Genomic DNA, 25,079 nt, shown 5'->3' with positions numbered 1-25,079 from the left:
ACATGTTTTGCAATGCTAGATAACATAGATGAGCAAGATTTGGGGCTGCCAGGGAGAATTTTCTGAAGTGTTGTTGTGAATTATTTCATATTGTTTCTTCTGTTTAGCTTATTCTTGCAGCTTTTTTTGTTTTTCTTTCTTGGAAAAGAGGAGCTGTAGGGGAAAGGAATTAAATGCATGCAAACCTGGAGAGTCTAACACACGTTTGTTGAAGCCCACTCAGTGGAAAGCACTGTTGTGTGTGCTGTGGGGGCCTGGAGGGGGTACAAAGTGTGGCCTCTAGGACATAGTGTTTAGGGCAGACAAGCAGGCCCAGAGCCTGCTGTGGCCTGGGTCCAAGTGCAGCTGGCCGTCACATGTGCCTTTTCTTCTGTAATGAGCTGGGAGTAGCACGAGAGGAGAATTGCTGACCTGGTCACTTCCCTGTTCTAGAGGCTGTCTTTTGGTTAGAAAAGTTAAAATGGTTGCGTCCTGTCTTTGGGGTAGAGAATTGACGATGTTGTGCCCATATATGTATTGTCACTATGAACACATATTGAGCACTTACTGTATGCTCGGCAATATGCTAAGCACTTTCTGTATATTATTCCATTTTAACCTCTGAACCACCCGTTGAGATTGATACTGTTATTAATCCTAATTTAGGAAACGTAATCTCAGAGAAGTTAGGTAATGAGCCCAAGACGCCGCAGCCAGCAAGCGGAGGAGAGGGTGACTAGAGAGACTGTTCACTAACCACCAGGCTCCACTCCCTCCCTCGAATCACACGAGCACCCTTATGGATACTGTTCCAAACAATATTCCAAACAAAATGCATCTATTTTTGGCATCTGTGCAGACAGAAGTCCCAATGGGCATAAAGATGTTTCCCAGAGCTGAGCAGGATAAGCATTTTATTTGATAGCTTCAATTTTAAAAATGCATGTTTTCTCCCTTTCTCTAAAAAAAATTGTCATTGTTGTGGGCAAAATGCTAGTAGACAGGAGAATTGGAAAAATTATATGAAAGACTAGAATGTTAATGCTTTCTTTAAATTATCTTCATGGTTATAAAAAGATGTTTACATATAGACATAGAATGTACCTGGAACGGGAAGAAAATAAGCATTTTATAACCTATTAGTTAGAATGTAGATAAGTGTTCTCAGACTTAGTGTGCATTCACAACATCTGGGGTGCTTGTAAAAGTATCTGTTCTAGAACCTTGCCCCCAGCGGTTCTGATGAAGCCTGTGGTTGGGCCCAGAAATCTGCATTTTAAGAAGGAGCTTCTGATGCATGTAGTCTACATGCCACACTGTGAGACCTGAGATGGAAGACTGGGAATGCTTTAGTATCTGCCTCCCCAATATTTAAATCCAGCGCTTTTTGGATAGTTTGCTTTGAATTCTTTCATATCCCTAAGTCTCCCGTGAGCCCCTTTTGTATGACTAGTTCTTAGAATAACTGTGCTCTAATAATAATTGTAATAATAAAGGGTGAGTTTAGTTTAATAATGAATACTTTTAGAGGAAAAAATCTGATTAATTGAACAAATTGGTTGGGCACCAATTTATACAATTCCAATAGAATGTGAAATTGCTATAATCAATACAGAATAAAAGCCCCAAATGATGACAGTAATAGTGTGAATGCCTCTGGACTTGAGGGCGGCCTCAGGGACATCAGCCCACAGGAAATGTCCTGTTAACACTTGCATATTTTTACTTAGAGAGTTTGCTGATGATTATAGCAGTATATTTATTCGATCTAAATTTATTGAATATATGCTATGTGCAAGGCCTCTCCCAGGCTTTGTGGAGACTGCAGAATATTGTGTAAGACTCAGACCCTGGTCTGAAGCAACTTACAGTTTATAAAAGTTGACATTGCTTATGCCTGGAAGGACTGTGTGTGGTCATCAATCATTACTTTTCCGTGAGTAATTTTTGACCACTTAAATGCAATGCACATTTGAGAGTAAAAAACAAATATTAGGGGTGACAGTTTTTAAGACACATGCTTCCTATTTCTTCTCATCCTTTCCATGTGCCACAGTGTATGTTTCTACTTCTTATTACGGGGTTGGAGTGGCCTTTTGTAAAGAGAAAAAAAAAGTCATAAAAAGTAGAAATAAAGTGATTTCAAATGCCATCTCCAATTCTCTCCTGTGTGACAACCCGTGACAGTTCTTCCTTCTGTCTATTACTTCTGTGTCCTCTGTAGGACAGCCTCCTATGGAGAGTAAGCCAACAGGCCAACAGTGCCGAGTGTGTGCGGGCCGATTCCTCCATTCAGAAGTGCGGGAATCCTCACTCATGCTTGCTTGTTAGAAAAGAAAGGAAGGCTTTGAAGGAGTGCTCCCCAAAGTGTGGCCTGTGCGCGGGCCTGAGCCCGTGAGCTTCTGTCTTCCCTGATGGGATAAGAGTAAGCGTTCAGAAACCTTGAGAGCAATTTGATAGAGTAATTTCATGCCTGCTAAATTTAGTAATAAAACAATTGAGCTTATCGTTTGTCTTTGTCTTCTTTTCATTTTATTATTCTACTAATTACTTTTTATTGTATTTTACAAAAGTATTGGCTCATGATGGATTTGAAATAATAATTTTTTAAAAACTGGTCCTTCATAGATAGTTTGAGAAGTATTGTTTTATTTAATTTTTTAATTTTTTATTGAGGTAAATTGACATACAGCATTATATTAGTTTCAGGTGTACAACATAATGATTTGATATTTGTATATATTGCAAAATGATCACCACAGTAAATCTAGTTAACATCCACCACCATACATGGTTACAGAATTTTTTTTCTTGTGATGAGAACTTTTAAGATTTACTCTCTTAGCAACTTTCGAATATGCCGTACGGTATTATTAACTATAGTCGCCATGCTGTACCTTACGTCCCCAGGACTTACTTATTTTGTAACTAGAAGTTTGTATCTTTTGACTCCCTTCACCTATTTTTGCCCCACCCCGCCCACCAATTGGAGAAGTTCTGTTTAAGTATCTTTTCTTGATTCAGAAAGTGTTCAGCTTCCCTTCCTTCACATTAGTTTCTTTTTTACCTTGTAAATTTTTGTCAGGGCAAACTCCCAGATATTAATTTTTTAGCCAATGTGTGATACAAGAAAAGAGAGACTTCTTTTGATTACGAAAATCATTAATTCCCTAAATAACCATAAAATTACTCTGTCATCAAACTGAATTAAAGTGCTTCCAATGTTAAAATTTTTGAAAAAGAAATGAAATTTTAAAAAAGGAAATTATCGTCTTTTTAAATCAAAGCTTTGTTTTTGCCAAAATATTATATTAAATTTCTATTAACTGTATTAAGCTAGTTTGGCAGGCTAAAACTTCAGCGTTTAAAAATGTAAATAACTAAGGAGAATTAACATTTAAAAGTAATTATGTCAGCCTGCTTGGCTGATGCTGTCCACGGAGTAAGCTCTGGCTTGGTAGCAAGTGCCTGAGCCCTTCGGTCAGCCAGACTGGCTGGTCTTCGCCCTGGGTTTCAGTCATCGTGCCTGTAGAATGAAGCTGCCCGTCAAATGAGGGATCAGCCTAGATGACCCCTGAGGCCTTCTCCATTTCTAATATCCTATATGTCTGTGAAGTTAATTTCATAATCATTTTAGACTACTTGTATTTTCATTAAAAAAAAAAGTTAATCCTTGGAAATTAAGTAAGAACCCCTCGTTTGTATACTAAGTATTTCTTGATAGAGTCCTTTCTTGTCAAGTAAGATGAAAACTATGCAACTCAGTACATACGCCGGTGTGGAAATAAAAATGAAGAATGGCAAAGTTACAACAGTTTATAAAAGTAGAGAAATAAAAGTAGTGGTTATTCTAGGTGTCCTTGAGCTGTAAAGGTGAGTGTTGGTGTGAAAGACGGTTGTGGTGAGATTGGCACTTGTGGAAATGGCCTAAAGTTCACATGGAAAGAGATTATTAGAGACCCTACCCACTTCTTCTTTTTTCCCCATCTGATCAGTGAACTTGAACCTTTTCCTTTTCTGACTCTTTAGGTGTAACCCAGCTGTTGGTCAGGGGCACCTTCCCTTCTAAACAGATGGGACTGGCTGGAAACTACACGCCAGATCTTGTGCAAGTCTAATCTTCTCCCGACGATCCAGAGAATCCCTGGAGGTTTAAGTTTTGGGTTGCCTGGCTCCATAAGCTCCGTAAACCCAGTGAATGCCTGCTCCTGCTGCACGCGTTTGGTTTATGCGTCAGCTCTCCCCTCTTCCCTCTTGGCCTGCTGACTGTTCCCGCCCAGGCCCAGACGTACACCTCTGCCCAGGGGTGCAGGGCCCACGCCCTCTCTCCTCTCTCTCTGTCCTCGCCCCTTCCTTCCTGCCGAGCTCCAAATGCTTCTCACTTGGTTATGCAGAGCAATGCAGCTCTGTACATCCCCTCCCAAATTCACTGTGGACCCCCCACCGCATAGCAAGAGGCCTCTGACTCTTTTAACAGGACCTGCCCTCCCTAGAAGACTATTTGGATTTAAAACAGTATTTTTTCATGCTGGTAAATAGAACAAAATTTTCTTTTAACCGGATTTGATAATTTGCAGTTTGTGGTAATTCAAACAAGGAACTGGACCAGGGGGTCTGCAAACTTTTTCCATAAATAGCCAGATAGTCAATATTTTAGGCTTTCATGGCTACATGTGGTGTCTGTCACAAATATTTAAGTCTCCTGTTATAATTCACAAGGAACCATAGATAATATGTAAACAAATGAATGAGGCTGTGTTCCGGTAAAACTTTATTTATAAAAACAGACCAGGGGCCGGCCTGGTGGCATAGTGGTTAAGTTCATGCGCTCTGCTTCAGTGGCCTGGGGTTCACGGGTTTGGATCCTAGGTGCGGACCTACACACTGCTCATCAAGCCATGCTGTGGCAGCATCCCACGTACAAAATAGAGGAAGATCGGCACAGATGTTAGCTCAGAGACAATCTTCCTCACCAAAAAAAAAAAGACCAAAATTTATCTGTGATTAAAATATTTTTAGAAGTATTGCCTATTTAAGAATATAGGTTCTCCACACACACACAAACTCTAAGAGCATTTATTTGTATATAAACTATAACTGGCATATAAATATATATTTTCTTTGCTTAACCTGTTGCTTTGTGTGAAATGCAAATCATTCCTAAATATTCATTTAAAAATAGAGCCTCTCCTAGGTAATATCTCATTCACCTCGTCTGAATTACGCTAAAAGTAATCACATCTTGTTACCTTTTAAAAACAAATTTCTCGTGAATTCATTGGTCTTATCTCCAAATTGTAAAAATTTGTGAAATGTTCCTTTAAATTTTCTGTTTTGTTAGTCAATCCTGAATTTACATAATATTTAATGCAAAGCAATAATCTGTACAATATCAACACACAAGGCAAAGGTATTAAAGTGAGAGAATGTATTGTTGTTTTGTTGTGAATGTGTAAAAAGGATACTGTACCATTTTGTATAGTATTGTTTTGAGATGCTTATCTCCAACCTTTTTGGCCATATGTCTGCAAAACTTTTTCAGCATGCGTCTTCAAAATATGCATCTCATTTCTTTATAAGTTATATAGTAAAGGAACTACTATCATTAGCTAATATTTCAAGGCACAATATATTTAGGGTGAGGCTTTTCATTTATCATAGTCTTACATAACCATGTAGATAATAGACTTCTGATGATGTTTCTCTGTTTTGGCCAGGCTCTTGTCAGATCTGATTAAATTTGTCATTACTTTTACCTTGTAATATAGGTGATAGAAAGCTTTTATTGGGAGTAGAAGTGTCAGCTCTGTGACTTCCACATTATTTATGCTTGCATTGGTATTATCATCTTTAATCCGTGGGTTCCTTGCATAAATCTTGTCCATTTTAGGATGTTTTTAGTTTAAGTGTACAGATTACAATGTAATACGTAACATGGGACGTGGCAGGCCCATCTCTGTACGTTTCAGTGCACTTAAAGTAATGAATGGAGAGGGCAAGCCCCACCCCCACAGCTTTGTGGAAGCCCCACTCTTCCCCGAGGGCATCTCGAATACTGTGAGGCAAGATCCTCTGTGGAGCTGACAGAGGGCACAATGCCAACCCAGAAGTTAACTACCAGCTAAAATGCTTTCCTTTTTAAGGAAAATAAATATAAATGGAGGTTCCAATATTTTCTTCCCACATCACAATAGATTGTCTGTGCATCTACATAAACCTCACAAAGTTTGAGACCAAAGTTGAGAAAAATATTTTTTCTTATTTAAATCTTGATGCTTATATTGTGATTTAGCTTTTCTTTTGTTTAGTTTTTGTTCTCTCAGCTAGTTTTTGCAATAGAGCCTGGCTAATGTTTCTTTCAATCTTCCATAGTCCTAGCAATGATTCACACATAGTAGGTGAGCATTAGTAACACATGTACAAGTTTCACTCTAAAATGGGCCAAGGAGTATTTAGTAATCATTACTTTATTGTCAGTCTTGCTGAGGGTGGGTGGCATAGATCTTTTTTTCCCCTCTTTGGTAATCTTAACAAATTGTTTGTTTGTGTGGCCCTGTAAATTTGTTGCCCTTTACTTATAGCATCTAAATGGAGTCACGCTGTTTGTTTAAACTGTATTCTCTAATTCTCAAAGTTAATTTCTTTTTGCTCTCATTCTGTTGTCCAAGTTGGCCATTCATCTCAGTATGTTGCTACCACTGATTCATGGAACATTCTTTTTATTTCATCATTTATGTCCCTGATAATAGTGTGAATTTTGAGAGTTCGAATTATCTACTACCTGGGGACACTTTTCTGTACCTGCGTGATAAAGTAGATTGGACAGTCCAGGCCTGTGGGGATTAAGGTGAACAAGGGTGAGTTCTTGGTCCATGAAGGGTGGCAGGAGTGTGGTACTAATGCCTTTCCTTGGCTTATTGATGCCACATTGACAAGATGTCCATAAAGGAGCACCACTGACTGGTCCAGGGATGTGTCTAGAAGTAAAGGGACACAACAGACAGCCATTCCCTTCTCGAGAGAAGCTATATCATTCACTTGATTGAACAGAAGACTGTCCTCAATCTTGGCTGCACAACAAAGTCCCCAGGGAGCTTTACAGAAATTCTGAGGCCAGTTAGAATCTCTGGGGTGGGACTGGGCATCTGCATTTTTAAGAGCTCCCCAGGTGATTCCAGTGCACAGCCACATTGAGAGTTATAGTTCAAGAGGCTCGTGAGCTGATTAGGCCAATAAAAGGAAAATAAAAAGGGGGAGGCTCAATAAAGGTGAAGGAATTGAACAGTAGAAAAGAAGTTACCCCATTATAACGTGGAAAAGGCTGGGGAAAGACGGAACAGCTTTGTAGCTTCAAGTTGAGGTAGTAACAGTCATCCTCTTCCCTGGACTGCTTATTGATCACACAGTGAGGGGGAAGATGTTGGCCGAGAGAACCAAAGATTTACACATTGATTCAGGAAGGTCTGAAGGGCTTTGAGGCCTTTGGCTTTGCAAGATGGCGGCTTGTTGACAACCTCCTCCAACCTTAGATGATCTCTGGGGCTCTTTTGGCCTCTGGATATTTTACCCTGGTGTGCACACTGGCACAAGAATGCTCTCGTTTTGCCTAAGGATACCTTATACTTTGTAAGGAAACCTTAAACTCAGAAGGTTTACTTGGTTTTGGAGATGTTCCAGGGCTCTTGACCTAACAAAGAAAGGTAAAGGGAATCTGTGTTAACATGTGCTACTCTTTTGATCTTTATCACATGTTACCTTCCTTGTCTCAGAAGAACATACATCTTGAGCCAGGCTGTGAGGCAGGGAGCCTTCCCTTTCCTAGTTCCAGGGCTTGGTGAAGCATCTTACACCCAGTAAGTCTTGATTGATCATTTGTCAGTGACCCCTGCAACCTCTGCTTTTGTTGTAGGAAGCAGTGCAAGTATTGATTAAGCACTCGGCTGATGTCAATGCGAGGGACAAGAACTGGCAGACTCCCCTCCACGTGGCAGCAGCCAATAAGGCTGTCAAGTGTGCAGAAGTGATCATTCCCCTGCTGAGCAGTGTCAACGTCTCCGACCGAGGGGGACGCACAGCCTTACACCATGCTGCTCTGAACGGCCATGTGGAGGTGCGTGTCCTCATCATTGGGAACAAGAATCCTCCCTACAGACCCTCTTAGCCCCACGTGGCACCTTATCTTATTGCTGAGACTTTTAGAGAATATGACAATATTTGTACAGCAAACTTTAGGCAACTACACCTATTTTTAAATTTAGAGCCACAATGAATTGAAAAAGTAGCCGTCACCTCAGTCTTTTCCTCTAACACACATGCCACAGGGCTGGCTGTGACATCATCTTCCTACTCTGTTTGAACCCAGATCTCTGACCTGCCTTTAGATTGGACGTTAATTTGGCTCAGATCACCTGCAGGTGGTGAGGAGCCCTCACCATTACAGAGTGTACACTTGATTTCATTGTTGGTTATCTTTCAGATGGTCAATTTACTCTTGGCTAAAGGGGCCAACATCAATGCATTCGACAAGAAGGACCGGCGTGCTCTGCACTGGGCAGCATATATGGGTAAGGATTCTGTGAATGAAAAGCAAAGTGTGGATAACCTTAACGAAAGAGGCCACAGGTCTCTCAATGACCATGTGGGTTTTTTCTTGGGCAAGTCTGACTTCTTTTCAACCTCGGGATTCATTTGAATTGAGATTCAGTCCATTTTACTGGCATGCACAGAGCACTCTAGTTGGGTGGTTGCTTTGTCAGAGATTTATTTATCCTACAAAGGGGAGGAGGCATGAATCATGGCCTGGACCTCATTGAATGTGTTTCAATCTGGATTGGAAAGCTGCACAGATTGTGCTTATTTTAACTTATTATGGCAGCAAAATAAGGTGTTTACAAAGAAAGAGGATTGGCTAGCAAGGCAAGGAGATAAATCCCATTTGTCTTTTTGTTTATAAATATTTTTGAAAGTAACAAAAAGGAAGGAAGAAAGGACAACCCTTGGCTGTTACATAGGTTGAAGTGACCAGAGTCACCGTGCGTTGCCCTCTGATCCACGGCCCACAAATCTGGCGCTTGCAGTCCTCGCGTTGCCAGCTTGTGTCCAGGAGATAAAGGAAGAAATCATATTTCTACATTTTCCCTTTTTACTTTTGTTGGCACCAATACCACTGACAAATGATGGACCTCACAGAGTTTATTCTCAGTGTAGACTTGTGGGAAATGAAGAACTAAGATCCTTCCTTTGTGTTTCTAATTGGAGAACATCCTGCAACTAGAAAAGCAGACAGGATTCTATCAGCACCGAGTTATAAACAACCTGAATGCCCATCCACAGGAGATTGTGTTAGTAAATTATGGAAGATCTACACAATGGGACGCTATGCAGTAACGCCAGTGATGGTGTCATTAGTTTTTATGAACAGAAAAGACTCTGTGATATGTTAAGTGAAAACAGAGCATAACACAGTATGAATAATATGATCCTCATTTTTACAAAAAATAATCTATACAATAAAAGCAATCAGGGATATATTTACACTGAAACGTTAAGTGATTATCTCCAGGGATTGGGGATTGGGGATGGTTTCCTTTTGACACCTTTTTGCCTTTTCTGAATCCTTTTTAACAAGCACGCCAGCCTTTTATCATCGTAAAAAACAATAACATTAATTGTGGGGAGACAAAAGAGAGTGGGTTGGGGCAGGGATGAAATAAATGATGTGGCTATCAATGGGTCTGAATAAATCTTTGGGCTTAAAAAACCAGAATCTTAAGATTTTGCAAGTGTTATCACTTTTTTTAAGGTGACATGGACTTTTGAGTTAACTGAAGCAGGTTGCATGTCTACCTGGTGCCTGTAGGACTGGAGCCAACGTACATTTGCCAGATCATGTGTAGGCAGAGCACACGCTAAGCTGGTTGAGATGGGACTCAGAGAACCTGGGGTTTCAAGTTTATTGTTTGCTGATGTATAGTTAAAACATCTGTGTAGAATTTCTTTAAAGAAGTAAAGTCATTATTTTGTGTGTTATCAGGATAGAAATAGGAAAAAATATATAGATGACTATCTTTAGGAAATAAAGGACAAAACCAAGACGAAAGATAGCACCACTTAAGCCTAAGATAGCACCACTTGGAGTTGAAAATAATTTTTTCTATGTACAAGTCTTGGGGAAAAAGTCAAATTTTAATAAAACAAGCCAAGGCCAAACTCTCTGTCTCTGTCTCACACACACATCTCTCTCTCACACACACACATACACACACATCTCTGTCTCACACACACTCACCTCTCTCTCTCACACACATATAGACACGTATATCTCTCTCACACACACACATACACACGTCTCTGTCTCACACACACACACCTCTCTCTCCCTCACACATATACACACACACCTCTCTCACACGCATACATATACACGTCTCTCTGTCTCTCTCACACACACACCTCTCTCTCTCTCACATATACACACACACATCTCTCTCACACACACATACAAACACCTCACACACACACCTCTCTCACACACTTCTCTCACCCTCACACATACATGCACACATACCTCTCTCTCTCATACACACACACACACACACACACACACACACACACACGATACGCACATTTTAGACCCTGGAGTCAGTACTCATCTTCTCTCCTTCAATTATCAACCGTGTTTATTTAGAGCAATGACCCTAAGGCATCAAACAATCTTCAGTCACAAAATAAAGTTCAAATACATTTATCATACTATGTATGGTGAGATAGGGAACAAAGGAAAATATTCTAGAAAATATGCCAATGAGAGTTGAAACTAAAAAGGGTTTTCTGTTTAGCTAGTAATTCACGAGAATGTTTTTAAGTTGAACCATATGAGACTGCCTTTTTCTGGGTAAAAATATGGTCAAATAGCCGCAACTTCTTATGATTTAACAATAATCTGGAGTCATTCTGATTAATTGATTTTTTTCTTTCGTTAGTTTTTCCAAACCAAATTGTCATTGTTAGACTTTTCAGTGAGGAATGGCAATTGGTTTTGAAAGCATTGCTTTCATTTTAACATATTTTTTTAGGCTGTGGTACTGACATATTAGCAGGACCTTGTTAGTATTTATTTGTGAATGGGCATCACTTCTACCTGATCGCCTTGAAGAGAAGGCTTCCGTATGCATCATCTTTTGTTCCCACAGAACTGACATAAAGTAATAGGTGCACATAGTGGGGCTCACTAAATATTTGTTGAATATTTACCATGAACCTGCTTTTTATAAATAGCTCAGCAAAATGCTGGTGGCGATAAAAGCTAACAGTGATAATTTAGGTGGAATGGTTGAATTGTCCTATAAAAGTTAACAACATTTTCTGCTGCTTTGTTTGTAAAGGCCACCTGGACGTGGTGATCTTGCTGATTACCCACGGCGCAGAAGTGACGTGTAAGGATAAGAAGGGTTACACCCCGCTGCACGCTGCGGCCTCCAACGGACAGATCAACGTTGTCAAACAGCTCCTGAATCTGGGGGTGGAGGTGAGCCAGGAGGCATGCACCACCCCATGGTGGAACTGTGGGGTTTCTGTTGTTCTGAAATTAAATCCTGTTTGCATTTTAATTCAAGAGGAAAAAAATCCTTCATTTTCTGGCATCCTATCTTTTTGAGTTTACCTAGGCAACAGATGAAGGGCAATGGGGGCATATATTAAGTAGTGGAAGACCAGAAACAGACTAACTTTCTATATCAAGATAGATAGAGAAATATTTAAACATATATATGTTATACGTGGTACATGTTAACCAGTCATTTTTAAAAGACTGGCTAGAGTTCTTCATCCCACCTTCAGAGTCTAGCTGTCTAAATTGTGGCTTACAAGCAGAAATGAATGTGAATGGCTGGGACAAAGGGCAGAAGTGTCCAGCACTGAGCTGGAGGGTCAGCCTGACCCTGTGCTTCTTCAGCTAGCAGAACAGGGCAGTGCAGAGGCTCTGGACCATCCCTGTCCCTGGAGGAGAGGAAAACCAAGTTGCGGTACTGAGACCGTGGTGGTGAAACCCAGCAGCCGGGGCAGGTCTGGGAAGGCAAGAGAGAGCCATGTGCTAACACCCAGGATGGCTCCCTGGCTCTGCTGCTAGAATGCGGCCTGGTAAGGTGTCCGGCTGCCGAGATATGCCCAGAGCAGCTTCTGAGCCCAGTGTCTGGGTCTGGGCTCCACAGCACCTCCCTGCTCATCTCCCGCCCCTCTCTTCATGCTCCCTGTTGGGTTTCAGGCTCTTTTCTTGCTCTCCTAATTCAGACTATTCCTCTGGTATTTCAAGGCAGCTTCACCTTTCACTTTGTGCCCTCCCTAGCTGAAAACGTCTCTCCACAAGTTGAGATCTCTCACTCTTCCTCCCCGGTCCACTTTTTTTCACATTCACTTTTTGCTGATCTTTACCTGGGGTGACAAGCATTGCCGGGTGACCACGCTGGGGCATGAGTAAGCTCTGAATAATTACATTTCCTTTCTTTGGCTCAGCCATTAGGCTTTTTGTGGAAAATGGGGTAAATTGGCTCCAGTGATTTTAATGGCCCTGTGTTGGACTCCTTCACAGATCGATGAAATCAACGTGTATGGAAACACGGCCCTTCACTTGGCCTGCTACAACGGGCAGGATGCTGTGGTCAATGAGCTGACCGACTATGGTGCTAACGTGAACCAGCCCAACAACAGCGGGTTCACCCCTTTGCATTTTGCTGCTGCCTCCACACATGGTGCTTTGTGTCTTGAACTGCTCGTAAACAATGGGGCGGATGTTAACATCCAGGTATGACACTCTTAGTCTCTCTCAGTGTTCAATGCCTTTGCATTGAGCCTCTGTCTGAGCAAAATCAACTGCTGTAAATTGTGTCGTATTTCAGTGAATTGTAATTCTGAGTACCTTGAATCCCATAGCCTTATCCAGTATTGGGATGCTGTAGAAACTTAGCTGTGTTGTTTCTGCAGGAGTGGAGGTACTGGCTGGAAGGCACTGAAGTTCTACCCATGTGCCCTTGGTAGCTCAGTGAATGTTCCAGAGCAAATACTGGGTCTCAGGGATGTTGACTTGGCCCAGATTCTAATACTGAAGTGAATGTGGAGCTGATAGGGCAGAGCTGCTGAGCATCAAAAGCATGGCCTAATCTAATGATCTCAGATCTGTTTCCAACCCTGGCATGGGCCTCCACGGAGTTTCTCAGATGCCTTCCTATAGTAAACCCCAGACAGTGGCTTCAATGATGTAACATTAACAGGTCTTAATGGTGATTCCTTTATTTAGCAAACTTACTGAGAACTGCCTAGTGCCCCTGTTTGGTACTGGGGGAGTGCTCCATGATGAGATGTGATCTCTGCCCTCAAGGAATTTCCAATATGGTAAGGAGATAATGCACTCAGATAATCAGGAGGCAAGAGAGAGTGGGATGAGTGGCATGAGAGAGTAATAAAGCGTTTATGTCAACACTTGCTTCTTACTTGGGCATCAAAAATGGAGATTGCTTTTGAGCTGAGACTCAGAAGATCGATATCAGATGAGATGAGGAGGGATCAGAGGGAATTGGAGAGAAGGCATTCCAGACAGAGAGAACAGCATGAGCAAAGGGGTTGGGAGTTCTGGATAGGAAAAGCTCTGGGTAAACCTTAGGTAACTACTCAGCTCACTGTAACAGATAACCGGGAGGAGCTTATGCACACAGCCTGCGTGATGTGGGTTACATCACTTGGATGCATTTAGATTGTAGTGGAGTGTCCTAACCTGCACCAAGTGACTTGTACTCATCCTCAGCGTCCCTTCCCCCAGGCACATGGGAATCCTGAAGCAAGGTCCTGGTGTGTTCTGCTTCTGCTTTTGAAAAATTATTATTTCCCAGGTTTAATTTCAAGAATAGTGGATCAATCTATTTTAATGACCTTCTCTATTCACTATTAAAATCTTTTAATATTTTTTTTTATAATTTCTAATAGTGTGTAAATATGGGACAAATTTTCAGAATAGCAATTTATTGTGATTAAATGGAATATAAATTGTATAAAAGAAAGGAGCCAGGAACAAGATAAACTGTGACCTGACCAAGGAGGAATGCATATCTACTGGCTAAGGGGTTTGGGCTTCTATAGGCTGTGGGGGCCACTAATCATTATAGAGGTCATGTGACCAGAACTGAGCATTAGAAACAGTAATCTGGCCACAGAACACCAGACACAGAAAACATAAAGGCAAAAAATTGTTTATATGACTACATAAAAATTTAAAACTTTTATATGGCAAAACAAAACAAAATAACAAAAAAGGAAACAAGCAAAAATCCTAACAAAAACAAAATTGAAAGAGGAACAACTCAGGGAAAATAATCGGCAATATACATGATAAGCAAAGAGTTAATATGTTTAATATATAAAGAGATCATGAAAATCAGTAAGAAAGGTTTGATAACCTACTAAAAAATATGGGCAAAGATGACAAGAGAAAAAATGCAATATCCATTAAACCTGTGAAAAATAGTCAAAATTACTAGTAATTCGAAAACTGCAAACTAATACATTTATAATACGAATACATTGATATTTGCCTTTAAGATTGGAAAATATCAAAAAGACTAATAATACCCACTCTTATCAATGAAAAAAATTAAAATGCAATAAGTAAATGTGATCCAATTTTTTAATTTTAAAAAGTTATGTGTCTGTGTGTGTGCATAGAAAGAGAAAAGTACCTGGAATATACACTAATATCCTAGCAACACTTTACTCCAGAGAGGGCAAATTATGATTTGGGTTTTTAGTTTCTTTGATATATCTTTGTTTTAATCTTCTGATTGTGATGCAATGAGCTTGTGTTTTTTTTATATCCAGAAAAAAGAAAAGCTATTTTCCTTCTTTTGAAAAGAAAATTCAGGTAGAGCGGGCCTAGAGAGAGGACAAGTAGGGGAGAACTGGAAGTTCGTAAAACTGGTCTGGCTGAGAGTGATGAGGACAGGGGAGCGGGACAGCCAACAGAAGGGAGGGACTTTGCAGAGAGAAAATCAGCAGCATTTAGTTGGACAAGAGACGAGGAGTTGAAGACAAGTGTAGGAATTGAAATCTGGTTAAGGAGGTAGTGAAGCCTAGTGGTTAAGTGTTCGGTTCTGGGGCTAGCCTGCCTCGATTCCAATCCTAGCCTTGACTTTCAGTAGTTATTTAATTATAAGCGACCTTTCTGTGTGTCTCACTTTGCTTTTCTGTAAAATTAGGGAAACAACAGTATCTTCTTCATGGAAGTGTTGTGAGGATTCAATGAAATATCTCACTAAATTACTTAGAACAGTGCCCTCCACATGGTAAACACTCCATAAATGATTATTGTTTTTAGGAGGGATGTCAGGAGAAAGAATAGGCTTAGAAGGTAAGACTGATGAGTTTAGTTTTTGAGAAGCTGATTTTGAGCCTTTGGTACAGCAAGTCTGAGAAAACCAATAGTGGAAAATGTGATGCTCTATCAGGGAGAGTGGTAGAGAATAGGAGAAATAACTTAGGCTGCCTCATTCACAAAGAGGTTGCTGATAGTTGAAACTTGGTGAAAAGGATGAGATCACCCAAGGAGAGAGGACATCATATCAAGAGGAGAGGAGGGAGGGAGGACTCCAGGAACCCTTCACTCTTAAGATCAGGAGAAATAGGAAGAGCCAGAGAAAGGGGTGAGAAAAGAAGAGTTAGAGAAGACAGGAGGGAGACAGAGGGCAGTATGGTGTCTTCATGGAGGTGGAAAGCAGGCAGAAAAGAAAAAGTAGGATGGATGAAGAGAATTTCAGAGTTCTAGATCCGGTAAGGGGAGCCCATCCAAGGTCCTAAATGGAGGTAAGAGGAAGGTCTTCCCAGGCATCGAAGAGACCAAGGTGGGGAAGGAGTTACCGTGTGGTGTTGAAGTCACAGAGGATGATGGTGAAAGGGCAGGAGGTGGCCAAATTGTCAATATCTCCAAGACTTGTGACACTTGTCTTCACGTCTGGTGTCTGAGGGACATCCTGTGAATCCTCCAAAGGAAGGAAAATTATTGAAGTTATACATAGTGTCTCTCTTCACCAGCCTCCACTTAATTAATTCACAGAGTTGTCTGATGCTCTCCATTACCTCTGTGAAACATGCCCATTGATGCTGTCAGTGTACCTGATACTGAAGCTAGAAGGCCACTGTCTGGGACACCTGCCTGCTTCTCCCAGGTAACTGACTAGTGATCAGTTCAGACTGGATAAGCAGCTTCAACTATACATGGTGCATTAGTTTATGGCAGCCTTCTCTTCTCCCCCACAAAATGGACATGGAAAGCATAATTACTTAATTTCAGTATTTAATTTTTTCCTGTGGACTGCTGATCATCCATAGACTATAAGAAACACCACTTTGAAAACCTGAGACTTGGGTTTATGTATCATCTAATTTGTGTAAATGGGATTTTGAATTACATCTATCCTTCTCCCTCAGTCTCCCTTCATCTACTTTGTCTACATCCTCTGTTTTCCTTCTCTTGGATCCTCCTTACTTATTCCAGATGCTTCTGGATGCACAGATTGTCTAACATTTCTATAGAGCCATTCTGTCTGACTCTGGAGGTAGCTTTCTAATTGAAGTTATCTCTCCACACCACATTGCTTTTGAAAGTGTTTGTAGATTGCAAAACAGTTTGTATTTGTTTAGATTTTCCAAAGTTTTAGGGAAATAGCATATTGAAATGTAGCCAATACATACCCACATGTTCACTTTGTTTTCCTCTATCCTCACAAAACACTAAAAGTGATGTCTTCATGAGCAATTATAAGATGGTGGAGAGAGATGGAAGGACGTGTGTCCTGCTCGCGTTTGACAGTCTATCATTTTGCTTAGATTGACCATGGCCCAGTCTTTGACTTTGTAATATTAGTTTAATCGTTTAATTGATAAAACTGATAAAGGTTTAATTGATAAAATAATAAAGACACAATACTTAATAAAATAATCCACTGAAGGTTCACTTGTATTTTGCAAATAGGAAAAGCATGAGAAAACATGAAATAATTTTTCTCTCCATTACAGACCACATTGTAATTTCTGTAGCATCTTAAGGCACTTTTTGGAAGCCTTCAAAGTAAGTGTTAAAGAAGGCACTAAACACATAAGCATGCTGGATACAGCTAAGAAAGATTCAGAAATTACACTGCCTGGGTTACCTACCTCCTGTACCTACGTCCTGGTCACTAACAGTCAGCCTGCCCATGGTCTCAATTCTTTTCTGTCCGTGGGCCCTGAGATCATTTAGCCCTAAGACACCAGAGCTGAAGCCCATCCCACGTCTAGTGAAGTGGAACAGCTCCCTTCTTTATAGACACCAGGACCAAATTATAGATTGGGTTGCACTGCAGAGGTTGAAAGTGAAAACTGGAATAGGCAAGAGTGAGTAGTGATAGGTCGTGGCACTTGGAACTTCAGAGAGGAAGTGAGGAAAAGAGAGGAATGAATGTCTGAGCTAACCTTGTACCATCTCCGGTCTTTAGAACTATTAAAAAGAATTGGACCATGTATAGAAGTACATTGGCTTTTTTTAAACCGGGGTTTTAGATTGTGCTTCCGTTGAACTAGGAAGCCCTTATTGAGTTTCTGACTGTATCTTGCCCCCCTACACCCCAAGCCTCAGACTGGCCTTAGTGTGTCCTATAGAGGCTTCATTGCCCTCCAGTTGGGCCGCTGAGCTGCGTGACTCCAGGAGGCACCATGCCGCAGAGAACATAATGCCTTCAAGGTCCTGGGGAGTAACGATGTCTGTACGTTTAGGGAAGGTTTATGGGATGTTGGAGGATGAGGAAAGAAGGCATTAGGAGTAGGAGAAAAGCATGAATGGATTTCTGAGGAGAATGGTGGTCAAGAAAATTGAAGCACTCCCTTTAGTTCAAGGATTAACCTTCCACAGACAATGTTGATTCTGCCCTGAAAGAGTACAAACATTTGTCATAAAATGTTCTCAATCCTCATTAGTTTTCCTTCCTGACTTATGGCTGAACCATGCCTAAATCAATAGAAGAGCTCCTTGCTTAATTAAACAAATTCTCAAAATAACAAAATTTTCCAAGCCCTAAATCTGATGGGAAAATGCATCTAGAAATTTGAAAGAGACTAGAAATTAAGAAAAAAAAATATATAAAGCAAAGCTTTGAATAAATGAGAGAACTGAACATATTCTGTCCATTGAGACTGCAAGGAGTGTTTTATCTTTGTCTGAAGTTCTAGAAACAGCAGCGAGTCCCCCTGCATAAAAAATTTCTCAGGCAGATAATTTAACTCAGTAAGGTCCCTCATCTCAATCTGAATATTCTGAGTTCTAACTTGTAAAGGCTAAATAAAAAGTATTACCTTTTGATATTCATTGCTTTTCAATGGCTTTTTGAAATAATGTTATTTTTATACCCATACCGTATAAATAAAGCTGCCCCCAAAAGGCTGCCATGATACTCTTAATGCTTCCTGTCCCCACCTCCTCCACCTCCTGCCACCCATATCCCTATGAGGGAAAAAAAAAAAAAATCAGCTAAAGCCTGGCCTCTATGGTGGATGAGCCCAGGCAAAGATCTGCAAAGAGAGATCTGAAGCAAGTATCACCACTGACCATATAGCCATCCTTTGCATTTTACCTATATTTCGTCATCTCTATTTATTTGTCCCTTACCAAATGCACAGGCACTCCAAGAGAGAAAAGGGTGTGGTGTTTGCTATCCCTGAAATGTGACCACCCTTGTAAACTGCACGCCCTAGAAACTGGTTACTTCTGCTTTGGCTCTCTGGCTGCAGTTTAGGGAGTGACCACCAGGTTGGTGGTTATTCCTTGGTAACGCCTTTAAGCTCTTTTCTAGGCATGGAAAAGTGCTTAGTTAAATATTTATAAAGATATTGTCTAAACACTGAAATATTTATGGCTCTGTATATATTTAACTAAATGCTAATTAGTTATGTTTTCGTATTAAATTTAAGAGAAAATATTGGAGCAAAATTTAAAGAAATAGCACCACCTAGGGACAAACTAATGTCAACTCTGCAATTTCTGTTTTCTCTCTCCTGAACAGTCTTGGACTGTCATCACTTTTTTATTGGAGGGGGTACGTTTTAAATCCTTATTCCTAAGTAGTTCCCAGGCTTTTCAGTCCTTTGAAAGGTCTACAGTTCTGACAGCCGAGCCCCAGGCTCTGGAATCAGACAGCTTTTAGGAGCTCTTCTCCACTGTGTGCCTCATGGTCATTGATGCCGTGGAGTCCTCACTCTCTTGATTGCTGCTCCTTTTCCTCTAAAAATATTATTTCAGTAAAGCTTCAAGCTTACTTCCATCTTCTTTTCTCAATCTTTTCTGATTCAGGTTATAATCATATAAGATTATATGATTAAGAGAAAAGATCCTGTTATTTCTTTTTTTTTTTTTCCGTTTACCTGAGAGCCTTTCACTAAAAAGATTATTTTTTCGGTCAAGATACAGTTACTGCTCTGATTGACTCTTCCCTTTGCACAGATCGTGTGTAAGTCCTTTCTTCCTTTCTAAGGAATAGACTTAACAGGATATAATAAAAATTCTTCTGTTAAAACCTTGTGTTTTTAGGGCCGGCCCCATGGCTTGGCGGTTAAGTACACGCGCTCCGCTGCTGGCGGCCCGGGTTCGGATCCCGGGCACGCACCCACGCACTGCTTCTCCGGCCATGCTGAGGCCGTGTCCCACATACAGAAACTAGAAGGATGTGCAGCTATGACATACAACTATCTACTGGGGCTTTGGGGGAAAAAATAAATAAATAAAATTAAAAACAAAAACAAAAACCTTGTTTTTTTAGAAGCTATTCCAGCCCACAGTCTAAAGCAGGGGCTCCTAAACTTTAGTGTGCTGTGCAAGTTAGAAATGAGGATCTTTTTACCTCAATTCTGATTCAGTAGCTCTGGGTTAGGGCACAGAATTCACATTTCTGACAAGAACCCCAGGTGAGTCAGATGCAGGTAGTTCTTGGTTCGCTCAGAAAAAGACTTAGTGTGTAAGTGATTATTTGTTTTCCATTGTGGAGTTTTTTTTAAAAAGAGTCATTTTAAAGTATAAGTATAGGGGTTTTGTCACAAAAATGAACTTGCATTTTTGAAATCTTATATTTTAACCTCAGACTTAGGAAAATGTTTCTCCTAAGAATTAGAAAAATAATAGTTACATAGACTTCGTCTTTATTTATTTATTTTTACAATACTCAAATCAAAGAATATTCTTTCTACTGGGGATACTTTTGGTCTAAAATAACAGTAATATTTTCTTTTGAGTATTACTATTTTTAGAAGAAATTCTGTAAATAACTATTTATTAATTAAATGTGTATGACTTTGGTATTTGGCATAAGGATGATCAGTATGTAGATTCTGTACATTTTCCATGTTTTTCCTTAATCTGTGCCAGCGAGTTATATCATTTATATCTAAATAATAAAGACATGTATAAATTCCTCACACATTTCCAGGTGATCATTAAAATGGCAGTTTGCTAAACCCTTGCATGTCTCCGTCCTGTGATTTCAAATGAGTTAAGTGAAGCAAGAGCTTCTCTTTTGGAACAATCAGAAGTGTTGTTTTTCTATGGAATTAGAATGTAGGGAATGGTGGTGGGTTCCAGGTCACTTTTTCAGAATTGCAATGATTTATAGCAGTTTGTCAACTTCAGGTCAAACAAGGCCAAACAAGTGAACACAGCGTTTGTCTTTTTTCATGTCCTGTAGACAAAAGTTGGAAAAAAGACCTCGAAGGAAACTCTTCATCACTAGATCACAGGAGAGGAAAAAACATTTTGGATGACTGCTTCAGTTTGAAACAGGGCAGTTTAAAAATTGTCAGAGTAACTAGAAATTTCTCATTTCTTCTCTAAAATAATTTTCACTTTTCTAAGCTTCTTTAAAATGTGATGTTATATAGTAACTTGAGATATCATATATACTTTATTTTTTGTTTTCAAAATTATCTTTTACCTCTTGTGATTTTTTATCATACTTTTTTTTTTAATATTTAAATTGATGTTTTCAGGGCTTTGCCAGCAGTGTCCATAGGGATGTTTCAGATTGATGTCTGAAACTGGTCCATTGTTTCTCTCTCTCTCATTTTTTAGAGTAAAGATGGTAAAAGTCCACTGCACATGACAGCTGTCCACGGAAGGTTCACGCGGTCACAAACCCTCATTCAGAATGGTAAGAGATTCTTCCCCAGTGGTGGTGTTTGAATAGTTTCCTGGTGTGACTGAGTTTGGTTGTCACTCATCTGAAGGTGAAAGATTATGCTCTGTTTTAGAGTTTAAGCCTTGATTTACACCGTCCTTTCATAATGTTTCATCACTGTCCAGCTTAGAGTGAGAACATAAAGCCGCTAAGTTTCACAGTCAATTCCCAGTCAGTCAATGAACATGTAGTTTTGAAACTGGAAATGATATACTTATAAGGCTCAAGATCCTGCACTTTTCACTCTGAAACTAATAAAAATAAGGATCATACGGGGGCCGGCCCGGTGGCGCAAGCGGTTAAGTGCGCGCGCTCCGCTGCGGCGGCCCGGGGTTCGCTGGTTCGGATCCCGGGCGCGCACCGAGGTACTGCTTGGTAGGCCATGCTGTGGCGGCGTCCCATATAAAGTGGAGGAAGATGGGCACCGATGTTAGCCCAGGGCCGTCTTCCTCAGCAAAAAAAGAGGAGGATTGGCGGATGTTAGCTCAGGGCTGATCTCCTCACAAAAAAAAAAAAAAAAAAAAAAAAAAAAAAAAAAATAAGGATCATACGTTTTCTAGCAGCAAATCTGAGTTATTTTTAAATTTTAGAATTCACTATCATTCCCTAAGTTAAAACTCATTAAGCTTCTTGAGCAAAGGCAAGAAAAATGAGGTGACTCAGAGGAAAAGCAGGTAAGTACATGATATAAAGGATCATAAAAATCACAGGCTTCATAGAAACCTTGGAAAGTCACATAATCCAGTAATTTTTCAGATTTACAACAAAGATATACTTGAACCATTGGGTTGTCGCTGTAGCCAAAGAACTGGGGAGTGTCCCTTCACATCATGGTTCATGTTACCATTATTGGGTCATGGCTGGCGTCTTGTGATTGCATTGACCTTGACGGCACAACTTCTGTTATCTTAGCAAATCTTAGAGACAATTTAAAAAAAAAACAGGTTTATTCCAGATTTTATGCTGACATTACAGGTGAATTCAGTAGTTCCTAAACTATCTTTAGTTGACCCACATTTCTACTTTTCTACTTCTCAAAATTCTGGCATTAGTCAATTTTCTTGGACCTATCCTTTTCTCATCTATAAGACTTTTGGACAACATACACTTGAATTGTTAGTGGTACTAAGTTATGTCTTAGGCACTCAAATTATAAAACCAAGAAGTCATTTGACATTTGGATGGAAGACCAGCCAGGGAAATTATGCTGAGGAAGCAAAGTGTCTGCAGCAAAGCGAAGGAAATTTATAAGTATTTCAGTGAAACTATAGGGGAAAAGAAATCCTAATAAGTTTCCAGTGAGCAAAGAAAGGTAAGATGGAAGTTAACTGCACAACATCCGTTAATTCTAATTTGAAGTGTATGGTATACCTTTGACATTCACGTTATTGAAAAGCCCACTATAATTATTTTATTTTGCTTGAAGTAAACAAGAGGAGGTAGGGAGTGACCCTAGTGTCTCTTCTTTGCACACTTTCCTCATCCCACTGTATTTCTCATTTTTTTTCAGAAACAGTGTCCACTGCCTTAAAAATAAACAAAACTAGGGGTATAGTTGATATCCATTTTTAAAGATTTAATGTGAATTTAATCAATGGGCCTTAGCTCTGTGGCATCAAAAGCTTTGTTCCTTGTTAAAGCAATTTCAAGTCCAGTCACCAGATCAGAGAAAGAACAGTTTTTCTCCTTGTAAGCACTGCCTTCCTACAGGTGCATCCCTGTGGACCAGACCATACTGGCCTTCTGCTTTGAATCAAGGCGGTGACCCATCTCCCCTGTGTCATGCTAATGTGCTTACAACAGTGCTGGGAGTGCTACTGGCTGCTTTGACCTCTCCAAAAGCCATCCCTGTGGACTTGAAGACTCCCATGCCCTCTCTACACATTCTTGCTAGACTTTTGAGTTGAGACGAGACCTGAAAGAGACCCTATCTCTTGTCTTCTGTGATTAAGGAACTTGTTTCAGAGCCTGTCTCCTTCTTGGCTGGCCTGGCATCTTGCTTATGGGTTGAGTAGGATACAGGGGCCTGAGATGATGAGGATATAGTGGCTGTAATATGTATGATGATAAGGCTAACATTGCTTGAGTGTTCACACTGTGCCAGGCACTTGGCTAAGCATTCCACATAAATCCTTTCAACCACCCACGAGAAAGAGGTGCTATTATTATCTCCATTTCAGAGATGGGGAAACTGAGACAGAGAGGTTGTCCCTTTTGTTGGGATATACGGCAAGTATGTTGAGGCACAGAGACTGGAACTCAGGCAGTCTAACATTAGAGACTGAACTCTCAACCACTACACTTATGAATGTGTTCTCTGGATGAACAATAACATGTTAAAAAAATTTGTTTTGACTTGAATTCTATTTACTCTAAGAGTCACTTGTATTTGGAATAGAGTTGTCCCTGTAAAGGGGTGATTTAGCATTCTCTTCTCCCAGCTGATAATTCTTTGCATTCATTACACGTGTGAGAACTTCGAGTTCTTCCATTTGACATTTTTTAAAATGCCCTAAGGGAGAAGAATAGGAAGCATTTTCTTTCCTCCTGTTTGTTGGCTTCTTTCTGGGAAAAGTCCAGAGGCTCACACCCCCATGGCCAGGGTCCATCCTCCAGAGTGACTCACTGCACAACAGGACCCGGAATGCTGGTCCCACATGGGGACATCAGTTGGCTCCCTAAACCACCTGAACATGCTACTGAGAAACATTCTTTGTGTTTGTTTGTTTGTTTTGTTAAATCACTCTGTGTTTGGGCTTTGTATGGCATTTCTCTGCTTCTCTAACTGCTCTGCAGTCAGGGTTATTAGTTCTTCATAATAACTTTTTTTTCCAAGAATCATTCAGTTTTGGTAAGACAATCATTAAAAAAAAACCCTCTTTTCTTTTTTTAGTTAGTAAGCTAAGACTACCTGTGCTGTTCATTCCCATTGTTTGTCGTCTGCAGCTGTGTTGTCACAGTCAGAGAGGAAAAGAATGAGGGGAGATACAGTACATCAGGAGGCATTTGATCCGGCCGTTTGCTCTAGGCAGCTGCCTCAGATCCTGTCCAGAAGGTTACAGAAGTTCAAAACTGATGTTTTTTTCATAGAAGCTTTAAAAATAAATGGAGTTTGAAAAGGAAAAGTCAAGTGATAAGTTAGGATGATTCATTGTGAGATTTTTGACCTTTTGGCTCACAATTCTTCCAAGGAAACTTAATAAGATGACCATTCTTATTTGTGCAATGGAAAACTAATTTCAGATGGATGCTTAGATAGTGCTGCATAAATTATCCTTTCTGACACACTCTGCATACTTCTAAGCTCGCAAATGTTTATTTTCCTCGCTAATTATCAATGATCAATTACCAACATTTAACTTGCAATCTTTAGATGAATAGTAAAGATATTTAATTTGCATTCCAAGCAAATCTTAAAGATTTTCAAGTGATATTGGAAAGCTTTGGGGAGTTACTATAACATAGAAATTCATTCATCCACAAGTTCTCTGTTAATAAAGAATATATTTCTGAATAACAAATACACAGTATCTATTTTATTTTTCTAGTGATTTATGATGTTTTCCTGAAATATATTTTAAGTGACAAATGTGGAAGCATATGTGGAAGATAATTATCTGTATTTTTATAGTTTTAAATTGACTTAAGAAATGATAGTAACAACAACAAGAGGAAACTTTATCAGCTCAGCCCCTTTTTTCCCACCTTTTCTAATATTTTTCACTCTTCTCTTTCCCTACCCAATTTTTGGCATATTTGAGGCTGGTAAACATGGAAGCCCTAACATCTGTTAAGAAAGGTTTGGTGGCTCTTGACTGGGAAGGACATGGAGTGATGTAGTGTTTGTCCAGGGCAGAGGCTTCTCTG

The 25,079-nt window shown here is 40.0% G+C and overlaps 1 protein-coding gene across 4 annotated transcripts in view; it reads left to right on the top strand.

The window, feature by feature from the left end:
• The window catches only part of ANKRD44 (ankyrin repeat domain 44), a 294,265-nt gene that overhangs the window by 166,630 nt on the left and 102,556 nt on the right, over positions 1 to 25,079 (top strand). For all 4 annotated transcript variants that reach the window (XM_058549502.1, XM_058549500.1, XM_058549501.1 and 1 more), the window contains exons 5-9: positions 7,889 to 8,089; positions 8,456 to 8,543; positions 11,364 to 11,506; positions 12,566 to 12,778; positions 21,107 to 21,185. In XM_058549502.1, coding sequence (XP_058405485.1) covers positions 7,889 to 8,089; positions 8,456 to 8,543; positions 11,364 to 11,506; positions 12,566 to 12,778; positions 21,107 to 21,185 — 724 coding nt within the window. The remainder of the gene's footprint in view (positions 1 to 7,888; positions 8,090 to 8,455; positions 8,544 to 11,363; positions 11,507 to 12,565; positions 12,779 to 21,106; positions 21,186 to 25,079) is intronic.

The sequence above is a fragment of the Diceros bicornis genome, chromosome 10, assembly GCF_020826845.1.
Source record: "Diceros bicornis minor isolate mBicDic1 chromosome 10, mDicBic1.mat.cur, whole genome shotgun sequence".
Lineage (NCBI taxonomy): Eukaryota > Metazoa > Chordata > Mammalia > Perissodactyla > Rhinocerotidae > Diceros > Diceros bicornis.
This window is presented reverse-complemented; position numbering and strand designations above follow the sequence as displayed.